At 44.6% G+C, this 14105-nt stretch overlaps 1 protein-coding gene across 2 annotated transcripts; it reads right to left on the reverse strand.

Moving 5' to 3' along the window:
• Nucleotides 1-1762: 1762 nt before the first annotated feature.
• On the reverse strand, nt 1763-5526 carry LOC123068147 (probable xyloglucan glycosyltransferase 3). Of its 2 annotated transcripts, none has more exons than XM_044490623.1 (6): nt 5315-5526; nt 4077-5188; nt 3677-3985; nt 3083-3373; nt 2841-2954; nt 1763-2754 (listed from the first exon to the last, which is right to left on the reverse strand). In XM_044490623.1, exons 2-6 carry the CDS (start codon nt 4908-4910, stop codon nt 2047-2049), a joined length of 2256 nt encoding a protein of 751 aa, XP_044346558.1. In that variant the 5' UTR covers nt 4911-5188; nt 5315-5526; the 3' UTR covers nt 1763-2046. The 2 variants fall into 2 exon arrangements, with proteins under 2 accessions (XP_044346558.1, XP_044346556.1); XM_044490621.1 differs by having other exon boundaries at nt 4077-5198.
• Nucleotides 5527-14105: the final 8579 nt, after the last annotated feature.

Raw genomic sequence — 14105 nt, forward strand, 5'->3', positions numbered from 1 at the left:
GGTGCCTTAACGGGCTGGTAATAAATGTTACTGAAGAACTACCGACTGTTGTTGGCTTTTACTACCAGTAATTGCCATATTTAACTATATATGCCACCGTCGGATAACAACATCATTAGGCCATCATGGAGATCGTGGGTATCCTAGGGTGTAGCCGACTGCCGGGCATCCGTCTGCCCCTGTCATGGTGATGATCGACTGCTGATACTTGTTCGCCAGGGGTGTAGGATCTGATTGTGCGCACTTGGTCCATTGGAGAGGAAGCCCCTGTCCTTTGGTATACTGGGTTGTAACTTCAGTGGGCTTAGTGTGTTATCCCTTGTCTGTTTCTCTCTTGCACCATATCGTTGATGCGCTTCAGCCCTTGGCTGGGCCATTATGTATCCGTGGGCCAACCCCGTAGGTATTCCCGCGTCAAGTACTCCTTAGGACAATTGTTTATCTAGTACTCCCTCTGTAGACAAATACTCCCTCCATCCCATAATATAAGAACGTTTTTGACACTAGTGTAGTGTTAAAAACGTTCTTATATTTTGGGATAGAGGAAGTAGAAGAATTTAAAATCATCACTTTTGTGACACTACTTTAGTGATCCAAAAGGTATTATATTATGTAGATGGAGTACTATTTATGTTATAGACGTTTAAATTGGAACAATTAAATTACTTTTCTTCCAAAATATTTATATTTGAATTGCTATGTGGTATAACAAAAAATGGGAATCAAATATATTGTTTGAATAAATAAAAATGTGTATAAAAAACTATTATCATGCGAAATATAAGTTCATTCAGTTATGTATTTTTTGTTGCACTCAATCACATTTTCGCATTAAATATGGGTTGTATAGACCTAGCCAAGGTTAACATGCAACACTAACATAGTTGTACAACAACACTAACATGCAACATTAAATATGGGTTGTACATCAGCTACCATTGTTTTCCTCCTGTCTCACTTTTTGACATAGTTGTAGCCTAGCTTCAAGTTGACCTGATTTGGGCATTGAATTCATGTAAGTGATGGTGCGATCTTTGACTTAGAAACTCGGGCGGAATCTGGCCGGCACCGTGTACGTCGATCGAGTCCACTCCATGTGGGGTCTTTAAATGCATTTGGAATCTGGAGGCTGGGCTCGTCATGTGATTCACTTGTGCTCTATTACTAATTAAGCTCGCCCTCTAAATTTAACCGCTAAGGGTCAGCTAATTGCCGTGTAAAATTCACCTTTTTTACAGGTGTTTAATATTATTCACCTTGGAATTCGATGGTGTCATGTGTTCTCCTGCTTGGGCTTCCCTATGTCGGCAAGGTTGGCTCAGGCTGACTACTGCCTAGATCACATACCACCATTGGGTCATACGATGAACATACCTACGAACTCATACGATGCCCATTACATTTCCCGCAACACGATGGTGTACCCTATCCTGCAACTTGTACGCCACAGCAGCATCTTAGACGTCATTCCTTCTACAAGACATAGTTAGCACGAGACCGCACGATCAATATCCAATGGTCCATAATTTGGGTGCACCACGCACGGTGGCTACCAAATCCTCACTCTTACCGAGTTCGGAAGAAGGCTACCGAATAAAGTACTACTCCCTCCATAAACAATTATAAGACGTTCTAACTCTTTTCTAATTCAGATATGCATATAGACCCATTTTAGCGTATTTGTTAACTCATTCAATTCGGATGTAGTCCATATTGAACTATCTAAAATGTCTTACACTTGTTCACGGATGGAGTAGTGTGCTAAAAGTAATTAACAACCTGCTTGCTGGCTTGCTTGCCTCTCACTTTGCCAACAGAGAACTAGCTAGCTAGCTAGACCACAAGAACAGTTCATGTAACATTGAGTCTTTGATCTCTCAAGAAAATAAAATCAAAAGGATATATAAATTTAATAGAAGGGCTAAAAGTCATAATCCCAGTAGCCTGATCGATCAAAATTTCTCCCATGGGCACTATGCAGCCTGGGCGTACGGCGTCGTCGTGATCGATGCATGGCAAGTAGGGTCGCTTTGTTTCTGCTTGCCACTAGCTGACCTGCTCGCCGATAAGGTCGAGGCCGACAACGAGGAAGGTGACGCCCTGGAAGAGGAGGAAGTAGAAGTGCAGCCCCTGCGCCGAGAGCAGGCTGCGCGTCGCGGCGATGAGGAGGAGGAAGGCGAGAGCCAGCTCCTTCTTGAAGATCCTGTTGGGGGGCTTGGCCTTACTGGTCTTCTTGATCGCGGCTGCCAGTGATGTCACCTCCTCTGCCTCGGCCTTCAGTTGCAGGTCCTTGTTGTCAAGTTGATGTGTCTTGGCCCATGCCTCCAGCCCAGCCTCGGACACTCCACGGACAAGCCTGGGCGCGGGCCTGGTGGCGGTGTTGGTCTCCTCGGCCATCGCGAAGATGTCGGACTCGGACGAGGTCCTGCCGGCCTTCTTGGTGACGACCCACTCGTAGGAGCTTCCCAGCTGGAACAGCCCCGACACCATGGCGTTGAACTTTGTGACCGACATGGTGTTCTCGAAGAGGAGGTATGGGATGACGAAGGGGAAGGACTTGGGTGCCGGCAGGATGTTGAGCACCGACATGATCATGGGCACGTAGCAGATGACCCAGATCGGCAGCTCCGCCTCGGGCACGAACATGGTGAGCGGCAGGATCACGCAGAAGAGCGTGAAGGAGTAGAAGGGCAGGATGAGCTTCCTGAGGAGGAAGAAGAGCATCACCAGGTTGGCCTTCTTCCACAGCGGGATCTGCATGCAATTAAACAAACATACAAGGACCTAGTCAGCACCAGATCTGTATGCAAGTGTGACTATGAATTAATCAATAAAATCACCTTGGACTTGATGATGGCTGGGAGGCAGAGGCGGAAGAGCTGCATGGGGCCGGAGTGCCACCGGTGCTGCTGCTTCCGGTAGGCCTGGTACGATTCCGGTAGCTCACAGAGCACCTACACAAATACACATGTATATTGGCTTCATTTTTCTTCTTTTTTGGCCATAGCTAGATTGCATCCGATATCATATATGTGTCACAAACGCTCTTATATTTTGGGCCAGAGGGAGTAGTATAACTTACCTTGACATCGTTGAGGTAGATGAACTTCCATCCTTGGAGATGGGCGCGCACGGCGATGTCCATGTCCTCCACGGTGGTGCGCTCCATCCAGCCGCCCGAGTCCTCGAGGGCCTCGATGCGCCACACGCCCGCGGTGCCATTGAAGCCGAAGAAGTTGAGGTAGATGCCGTTGACCTGCTGCTCGACCTCGAAATGGAAGCACAGGTTGATGTTCTGCAGCCGGGTCAGCAGGTTCTCGTCCTTGTTCACGAAGCTCCAACGCGCCTGCACCAGCCCAAGCTCCGGGTTCCCCTACAAACAAATATCCATCCATTATCTACACATGTAGTTTCAAAGTGAATTTATTTGTAGTTTTATAGATATACAGTCCGTGTGATCTAAAACGTCTTATATTTGTTTATAGAGGTAGTAGGTCAATTGCCAAATCTGAGATCGATCCATGTGGACTTAGATGCGTGAGCGTAAAAGTTAGTTCAGCTAGCTAGGTAGTAGATCTCTCTTTTATCATGCTTATCGACGGAGTTAACCTTAAGCAATGCATCGATAGTCGAGTTAATTAACAGTACTACTAATTAATAAAGTAGAAAAAAAAACCTTGAAGTGTGGGACGGTGAGCTTGAGGAAGTCCGGGTTGGGCTGGAAGTCGGCGTCGAAGATGGCGACGAACTCGTAGTCCTTGACGTACTCGCAGCTCATGGCGGACTTGAGGTTGCCGGCCTTGTACCCGGTGCGCGACAGCCGGTGGCGGTAGATGATGTTCACTCCCCTCTGGCTCCACTTAGTCACCTCCGCCCTGATGAGCATCTGGCACGTCTCGTCGTCCGAGTCGTCCAGCACCTGGACCAGCATGCGATCCCGCGGCCAGTCGATCTGGCACACGTGTGAGATCGACGTCTCGTACACCTACACGTCAGTTCATTAAAATGTATGAGAAATATAGCATCAAACAGATACAAAGCATGCATGATGTACATGTGGAGAAACTACCACGAACCTCTTTCTCGTTACACATGGGCATCTGTAGGAGCACCATGGGGAAGTAGGCGCCGAGATCATCGCCGTCCTCGAGGTCATTCTCATCGGCGTATTTGCTGCCACGTTTGCTTGCGGCGGCCTTGAGGCCAGGTTTGATGCCGCGGAGCTTGATCCAGAAGCAGCCAAGGCAGAGCAGAATGCGGTCGATGGACTGCACCATGAAGAGGACGATGCAGAAGCCGGAGAGCTTCTCTATGGCCCACGCGATGTAGTCGATGCGGAAGGCGAGCCACGCCACGTACGCGCGGTGCAGCCACCCCTGGATCTCCTGCTGCTCCGGCATGCGGAGGCCGTCCGGCAGGTGGCGCAGGTTCTCCGGCAGGTGTCGGAGGTTCTCCGGCAGGTTCTGCAGGTGCTCGGGGAGCTGGCGGAGGTAGTGCTCCGGCAGGTCCCGAGGGAAGTAGTGCCACCCTTTGAGGTAGGCGGCCGTCTCGAAGGCGAGCATGGCGAGCGAGAGGAGCAGGAAGGCGCGGAGGAAGCCGAGCATGTGGCGGCCGCGCCCGGAGGCCTCGGCGTCGGGCTCCGCGTCGGCGTCCCGGCTCCGGCGCACGCGGCGGTTGACGGCGCCCAGGAGGCCCCAGAAGCCGCCGGCGAGCCACGCGACGCAGCCGACGGCGCGGTGCGCGCGCAGGAGGAGCACCCACTTGAACTGCTTGGCGTTCTTGCTGCGCCGCGCCTTCTCGGAGCTGTCCATGCCGGGGCCGTCGATCTCCACCAGGGAGTAGGGGTTGTCCATCTTGACCACCACCGGCGTGCCGTGCTCCTCCTTGTCGCCCCACCACGACGACGCCATGGCTGCTTGCTCAGATCACTAGCTCAGTGAATAAAGCGTAGCTTGCTTGCTCGATGGATCGAGATTTCAGCTCCAAGATCTTGGAAGCGCAGCCCAGGTTAGTGATACGATGTGTTCTTGGAAGCGCAGCTGCTAAGCTCGGTTCCAACAACACAGCATGTGAGGTTGCTTGGCCTTCACCCCACCCCACCGCCTCCGTCTTGGCCCCTGATCCAAGATCTTGTGATGCGTCCCTTGGATTGTTGCCTCTCGATCGGAATGATACACTTGTTACTCGCCTATATATGTCTATATATATATGAGCATAGTACATTTAGTTTCTAAGAATTTGCCGCAAGATTACAATCTAGCATGCAGAGGTTATATCGATGGATGAACAAACAAACTGTGCACAAGTAACGTACCTTGTAACCGTGCTTCAGATCCAAGGTAAGGGAGGTTGGATGCCTTGCTTGCTTCAGCTCACTTGAGTGGCTCTCGCTCTGGTGTCTAGATCCGCTCACTTGAGTGGCTAGCTTGTGGAGATACAGTGGAGCTCTAGTACTGAGCAGAGTGTAACCAACCAACTGGTTCTGCTACTGCTGCACCACAAGCTCCGGACTCTAGCACTCCAGAGTGAGGCTCCCGGTAGGCACCCCACTTGGAGGGTTTTATAGACCTTGCCAAGTTTGAGATGCAACACTCATTAACAAGTACATCACCCAGAAATACTCTGGTGAACCTCCTAGCTATATGCACAAAATAAATTACTACTGTAATTACAAAAAAATTATGAACTAGTATATTTTAGTCAGACATGATTAAGTATTGCACTTGTATGAAAAAATGTCATAAAATGATTTAATGGTATCCTTGGAGCTATTTGATTCTAAAAGAGTTCCCTTTTTTCTGGAAGAGTTTCTGTATAGGAAAAACTTTTTGTACGAGTACAACATTTCATCACATTTTACTCTAAAAAAGTTATGATTTTTTTTAATTTGTTGCGATTACTAAGATATTTTGCGTAGCACCCGGGTGTACCAAGTTCCCCTCCGTACATCAGCTCCATTTTTGTAACATAATATACGTAGTACCATAGCTCCACAGCGCGTACGTACTAGTACTAGCTTAGAGTTGACCTGATTGCGGCATTAAATTCAAGTATGGTGGTGTGATCTTGACTTCAAAACTTCAAGTGTGGAATCGGGGAATCTGCCCGGCATCGTGTGCGTCGATCGATCGACTCCATGTGGGATCTTTAAATGCATTGGGAATCTGGAGCCTGCACTGATCATGTGTACACACTACTCTGCTAATTGAGCTCCGGGACAGCTAATTTCCGTTTAGTATTCACACTAAGAAGCTTCATTGGAATTTGCTCTTCTTCTTTTTTCAGCCAAGGGAATCCTTGGAATTTGTCGGTGTCATGTGTTCTCTCTTTGTCGGCAAGCTGGATTCGCTCGATCGATCGTGGTCAGCTCAGCCTTACTACTGCCTAGATCACAAAATAGGATTCCGTTGTTACACTGTCTAGATCTTTTTAAATAAATAAAACGAAACCGACATATTACAGGGGTGGAGGAGTTAGTGAGAAGACCCCGGACGAACTAAGAAGAACAACTAATCAAGTCTACCAACAAATCATTGCACCCCAAAAAAAAAGGTGCACAGCGAAGCGCTGCTCGATACCATCGAAGCCCTCGTCTACTAACACGCTAATCAGTAATGTTGGTAGAGTAACTGTGACGCCCAAGAGAGGAACATGGTATGACCATGAGGAACACGTCTATCTATTTTGCGCTTCAAAAAGGATAGACCGTCGTGGCATCATCCATCCGCGCGTCTCCCAAGAGGTCATATGTTTTAAATGTATCTATAACTTTCGCTAGCTTAATCATCCATTGACACGGGTGATATTGCACCGCGGTCCACCGGCTAAAATTATTTATGAATTTTAGCGTGATGTAAGCTACATAAACAAGACACGAGGGTAAGAGATGAACGCAATGGAGACGGCAAGACACTATAACATGAGACAACGGGAAGCAACGGATGATCTAATGATCGTGAATTGCTAGAACAGAATTTCCATTATGATCTTCACTACAACAACACTTTGCAGTGTCTAATAGTATGACTCTAGGAGTGAGTGTCGGCCCGCTAGTAAGAGCCCAATAAAAGCAGCACAACGGATACTGGATTTTTCTGTTGGCAGCAAAAGGATTTCCATGTTCGTAACTTGTGACTGTTTCTGTGAAAAGTAATTGAATCGTAAAATTAAGTATGTTCGCTGGTCTTAATAATAATTTACCCTCCCTTATCCTATATGTAGAGAGCTCAGTACATCCAGGTTCCCACATTCACTGGATCTTATAGGCCATTCGATCTGATTTACCAGGCACCGCAGTCCCTTCTGTTTTGGCCCCAAGTGACACCGACCATTGGATATTTCGTCAATCAACATGACCTGTCGGATATTTTCACTAATGGCATAGGTTGGGCAATTCGATTGTTCGGTTGGGGGTACAACCGTCATTTCACAGCATGGCTGCCAGGCTGATAGTGCTAGGAGAGAGTACGTCTATTCTCCCCTCCTCTCCTCACTCCCCCGCCCCCTCTCCCCACTCCCCTAAACCTAGCACCTCCTCTATGTCGCCTGACTAGATGGATGCACACACTTTCGTTGATATAATCCTGACAGTACTACAGGGGTAGGAATGTACCTGCAATCGTATGTACCAAATGGTGCAGATGGAAGCACGCGCACGGAATTATACAGGTTTAGGCCCTCTTCGGTGGATGCACCAACTTACTTCCATGCTGCCATTAGCTCTTGGAGTAAGATACAAGGCCTGAATGTTTTACCTTTAGCCTAATGCTCCCCTCCTGGGTTATATAGAGTGCACTATGAGGGGGTATGTAACGGGCTGATGTAAATGCTATCTATGGCCTCAGGTGTGACCGACTATTCCTTGGAACTTACTACTTATAGCTGCCGTATTTAACTAGATTATTCCACCGATGGGTAACTGGTGTATTAAAAACTTCGTGGTTGTGAGGTATACTATGTAGCCGTCAACTGCTGACATAGATGACTGCTCCTGTCATCTCCCATGCCGACTACTAGATCTTGTCTAACGGGCGGCTTAGGAACTGACCGTAGGGACTTAGCCATTTCCTAAGACACCCTCTTTTTCCTTGATGGGTTGATGACGACATGTCATGGCCCGTGGTCTTTCTGGGCCGTACCTTTGATGGACCATGGGTTTCTGGAGTGTCGTTTGTGTACTTGGCCCTACCCCACAAAACCAACTTCTGCTGCATGCAATTACTAGAAAACACTGATAGATGCCTGCTACATAATCTACCACATGAACGCTTAGTTACGGGAGCAAGACAACTTTGCAAAGCAATCTGACATCATCACATTGGAGGAAAGAGTAGAGCAACTCTCATGATATGATTGTAGAGATGAGTTCAAATACATCCATTTGATGTTTGCAAATATCATGAACCAGGGATGGAAGTCGACGCCCATGGTGTGGTCAACAATAGTGGAGCAAGTACGATGGAGTTACTCGACTAGTTAGCAAGGGACATTAGGCATTCTGATACCCCCCTCCCCCCAACCCGCACCCCAAATCTCAGAGCCCAAGTACCGAAACTATCCTTACTCCATGTAAAAGGAAAGATTCACGATGTTGGAGTTCTAGGGTACCCTGTTACATTGTCATAGGGCGTGTTAACGTTCTTCCAAACTTGCTTAGATATCTTGACTAATTGGTTACATAATTGTTGTTGCGTGTTAATTAATGTTGTTACAAACTTGCATGCCTATCCAATTCAGGCAACTTTTGTCTTACTTGTGTTTTTTTAATTTCATAGTTTCTACCTCTATATATAACTGTATGGTAATTTGGAAATGTCTATATTGATAATCACAGATGTTGCCACATCAGAGTAAAACGCTCCCACGACACTGTTTTCAGTTGCGTGGAAACTATATTAGTGGCATGTGGACTAGAGGGCACACTACTATTGTCGCTCACCGTTAGTGGCGTGTCAATGTTCACCATTAGTAGCGTCTAAACGTTCATCACCCGAACATTAACAATTATGAATGACGCCTTATATGTGGCATGGAGAAACAAGCCACCAAAGTTCTTTTTGGCATGCCACCGTAGGCTTTCCAATACTATTGACCATGCAAGGGAGAATCAGGTTCCCGAAAGCGCTACATGCAAGTACTCACACCCGTCAACATCGATCGTCTTTTGTCCAAGTCAGGCAATGCCACGGGTTACGTCTCTGTCGCCATCAGCAACTCGTCACCAACATCGTTTTCATTAGCATGGTATCTGCATCAGCCACCACTACTCCATCTTCAAATGACTAGCACATGTGATGTCATCTGATCCAATCTTAAATTATGGTTGGTGCTGGCATTATGCTACTTTTGATGTTGTTTAATGTATCTACTATGTTTGAGGTAACATGCGAAAAATTAATTTAATCATGATTTATATTCTGCAATTAATCATTGAATTTTCTGATTTCCCAACAATCCAAAAATCTAATTGTACGCAATTTTCTGTTTTAACTATATCTAATTTCTATGGATAAATTTACCGGTGTGCACTTCTAGAGGTGGGAAGTGAAGTCCAAACTGGCTTACCTCTCTGAAAGTTTTTCAGGTTGCTAATGGCTTGCCAAAGGGAATCTCAATTGAAGATCAGCGAAATTCTACAAGCCAATACTTCTTTATGGGATGAATTTGGATTGTCCTTATTGACCTATGTATGGTGTGTACATGCACGTACAATATAAGAAACTGCTAGGGGATGCACTGAATATTAAATTCGGTACAATAGATGCAGGCAGTGAACTATACGTCATGGAGAGCATCCATGACTACACGACTGTGAATAACCATTCTATAGTTAAACAAGCTTGAACTCATTAAGTGTGACTTCCCTGGCAATTTCGTGGTTGGGTGCATGATTGCAAAGTTGCCTCCTATATGGAGTTTTGCCACTACTCGGAAGCGTAAGAGACAGGAGAAATCAGTTCAAAATCTAATAGCTTCTCTTATTCTCGAACTAAATCCTCGAGCTAAAGACATTAATGATAAAGGAGGGATGGCTAGTCTAGCGCCTATATGGTGCAAAGATGCCCACATAATAATAACAAAGGAAAGAACATGCTTCTCGTCAATAAGCCTGTCAATACTACGACCTTCAAGAAGTATATAAACAAAGCTGAGCTAGACTGTTTGACCTATAAGAAAGTCGACCACTTTTCGAAGGAATGCCCAAGAAGATCGTTAACATTGTGACCGCTAGCAGTATTGATGGGTATGTCAATTTACCTATTGTTCTTTCAGTATTTCAATCTTCATGTTGGTGGGCCGATACAGGTGCTAATGTTCACTTGTTTGCCGATGTGTCTATGTTCCTTCTTATCAGTTTGCAATAGTTTCTTCTGTCCTAATAGGCAATGGGTCACATGCTTTCATTCATGACATTTTCATGATGGATCCGAAGTTCACATCGGGAAAGATTGTGCAGCTAAGGAACATGCAAAATGACCCTACTGTGAACAAGAATCTTGTTAGCGGCTCCCTTATACGTCGAGATTGATTTAAAGTACTTTTATAGTCAAATAAAGTATTTTTGCTAAAACATTGGTAAGTTGTATGCAAACTCTTTTAGTGCAAATATGTCTGTAAACCAAATTTCTGTTACTGATAATGATGATGCGAGTGTTTGGCACTATTGTTTATGTCATGATAATTTTTGTCTGATGTCTTAGCTATTCGAAATCAGTTTCATTATGAATTTCATTATTGTGAAAATTCCTAAGTGTCATAGTTCTCTGCAACAAAAGCAACCGAGGAAGCCTCACATGGTTGCCAAGGATAGAAACTTGGCAACTATAGAACTCGTACATTCTAATCCATGGGTAATGAAATGTGTGTTGACAAAAAATAGAAAGAGATATTTCATGTATTTGATTGATAACATGACTATATTTTGCTAAGTTTATTTGTTGCAAACTAAAGATCAAGCTTTAGACTACTTTAAATCTACCAGGATGAACCTGAAAATAATTTAGAGAGAAAGATCAATCTTCTTTGGTCGGATCATGGTGTCGATTATTTTCCATATAATGTTTTATGAATTTTGTCAGGATGATATTACTCATGAGAGGGTGCCCCCGTATTCACCCAAATCTAATGATGTTTTCTAGAGGAAAAATTGCACATTTATTGTCTTGATGAATGCCATGTTAGACATTGCTCGTTTATTTAAGGTACAATGGGGGATGCTTTGCTGATCCTTGTCATGCTCCAAACAATGTTTCTAATAAAAATATAGAGAAAATCCCTTATGAGGAGTGGGTTGGATGAAAACCATCACTTTCTTACTTACGCACTTGGGGATGCTTGGCGAAAGTCAACTTTCCAAACTATGAGAAATGCATGCTCAGACCAAATATAGTGGATTGTTTCTTTCATGTTTATGCTTAGTGGAGCATTGCTTATAGATTAATAGTGGTTAAATCTGAGGTACTTGATATGCATGTGGAGACTATAATGGACTTTCATAACAAAGTATTTTCTGAGAATATGTTTACCATGAAAGATATGCATAGCACTGGTAGAATTTCTTCGCAGATATTTTCTTATTCTAGTACATCTCATGAGTATTTCAGACAGCCACATGAGGAAGTCCTTGGGAAGGATGACAATGAGGAAATATTTGAGAAGGAAGACAATGAAACTCCTGCGGGTAGTAAGACACATAGGCTTGAAAAACCAATTGGCAGCGATTTAATTGTGTATCGTGTAGTCAACACTCCCACATCTATAGCAGAGGCATATGCATCTTCATATGCAGATGATTGGAAAGAAACCGTTCATAATGAAACATATTTAATTCTTTCTAATGGGATGCGGGATAATCATATGGCTTATTTGGGTCCTGCACGCATCCTATAATCACATGACACACTACCTTTGGTCTCATGTGAACATAGGTGCAGCTAGAGAGCTATTCTAGGCGTCACTAATCTTTAATTAACAGGTGGTAGGTAGGTCTTCTTTACTTCAGGCATCGCCTCTTGATAAGCCTCCAATGTACCTATAATTTTTGATTGTTCCATGCTGTTATATTATCATTCTTGGATGTTTTACAATAATTTTATAGCAACTTTTTATCATTTTTTGGGACTAACCTTTTGACATAGTGCCCAGTGCCAGTTGCTATTTCTTGTTGTTTTTTACTTTTCAAAATATCCCTATCAAATCGAGTTCAAACGCAGCGAAACTCTTTGGAGATTTTTTTGGACCAAAATACAACTTGGGAGACAAGGAAGCACCCGGGGGAGGCTCGAGGGCCCCACAAGACACCAAGGCGCACCAGAGGCCCCTGGCACTTCCTGATGGGTTGTGGGGCCCATGGGGGTCTCCTCCACCACCTCTCAGCTCCATAAATATCCAAATATTCTAGAAACCCTAGGGGTGTCGATGAAACACAATCCCAGCCACCGCAAGTTCCAGAACAACGAGATCCAATCTAGAGCCCTATTTTGGCACTCTGCCGGAGGGGAACACGATCATGAAGGGGTTCATCATCCTGATTGGTTCTCCTCCGATGATGCGTGAGTAGTTCACCATAGACCTACGGGTCCGTAGGCAGTAGCTAGATGGCTTCGTATCTCTTTTTGATTCTCAATACAATGGTCCCTTGGAGATCTATTTGATGTAATGACTTTTTGTGGTGTGTTTGTAGGGATCCGGTGAAGTTCGAGTTTATGATCAGATCCATATCCATCAATATTATTACTGTAGCGACCAGACCTCAAACGGTCAAGTCTCTGTGCATCAGTGTCATCCATGGATCGGTAATGCTGACACGCACAGTACTCGAGGATTTATAACAGAGTTTCAGTCACACATCTATTACATCGAATGTCTCAAAAGAGAACTTATTACAATAATATGGCTTAAGGCCATCCAAATAAGATAACAGCAGAAGACTTGAAAGATAAAGTGAGTCCATCAACTCCAATGGCATAGCTGAGTGAACGACAATGACCTATCACACCTTACTCGTCGTCTGAAAAGTCTGCAACATGATATGTTGCAGCTCGATACGGGTCAGCACATGGAATATGCTGGCAATGTAACACAAAAGAGCAATGAACAGAATAAATGCTATCACTACATGCATATATGGCTGGTGGAAAGCTCTATGGTTAATGTTTTGCATAAAGCTATTTTTTTCCTACAACAAAGGAATAAATTTTATTTAACTATCATGGTGGTTGTTAAACATTGAGAAGATTCCTCCAACTCAACCCCAATTAAACAATATCAATTAACCCAACATTTTAATTTAGAGTGATGAGATCAACATGATAATCGAAGAACCCGATACTCAAGATGTCCATAACCGGGGACACGGCTAACCATGATTAGTTTGTACACTCTGCAGAGGTTTGCGCACTTTTCCCCACAAGACTCGATCTCCTTCGTTGGATTTCTTGCACATGGTGATTGAGAAACAGATGACCGAGACACAGTCTTTCAGAAACATTAACTCTTTACTCTGGATGGACAGTTACACCTACTTTCCCCTATATCTGCAAGCCCACAATTGAAAGAGGTCATGCAACATAATCAACTATGCTAGAGCCCATAACAGCTTGCGGCTGCACACGGAAGTTTCTAGCATGAATAATCTTATGATCCCTTTGATCCTGGGTGGCGAACCGTAGGATGATCACACGGGTACTCCGGGATATCCTAGGACAACACTGGATTCTCCAGGTGCCCGCAATCAATCCACCCAGATGTGTATTTAAGTAGCCACCTTAGGTTAACCATTAAGTAACAATTCTCACATCTGTCATAGATACACTCACCCAATCCACATCTACGAGCATAGCATAGCAATCTGAGCATAATGTAGAAGTAACTCCCAAAGATTTGATAATAAAAGGCAATAGGTTCTACCTCCTCATCTACTTCCCAAACCCACACTAACCATGCAATGTTTGAGGATTGTAACTAATGCATAAAAGTGGGTAATAAAGGGATATGATCAAAGTGTTACTTGCCAAAATCATTTACTAATCTGGACTAAAGTCAAAATTTTACAGTACCAAAATCATGTTCAAGTTGGTTAAACATAAAGAGGGCTTCGAGACGTA

Source organism: Triticum aestivum, chromosome 3B, assembly GCF_018294505.1.
Source record: "Triticum aestivum cultivar Chinese Spring chromosome 3B, IWGSC CS RefSeq v2.1, whole genome shotgun sequence".
Taxonomy (NCBI): domain Eukaryota; kingdom Viridiplantae; phylum Streptophyta; class Magnoliopsida; order Poales; family Poaceae; genus Triticum; species Triticum aestivum.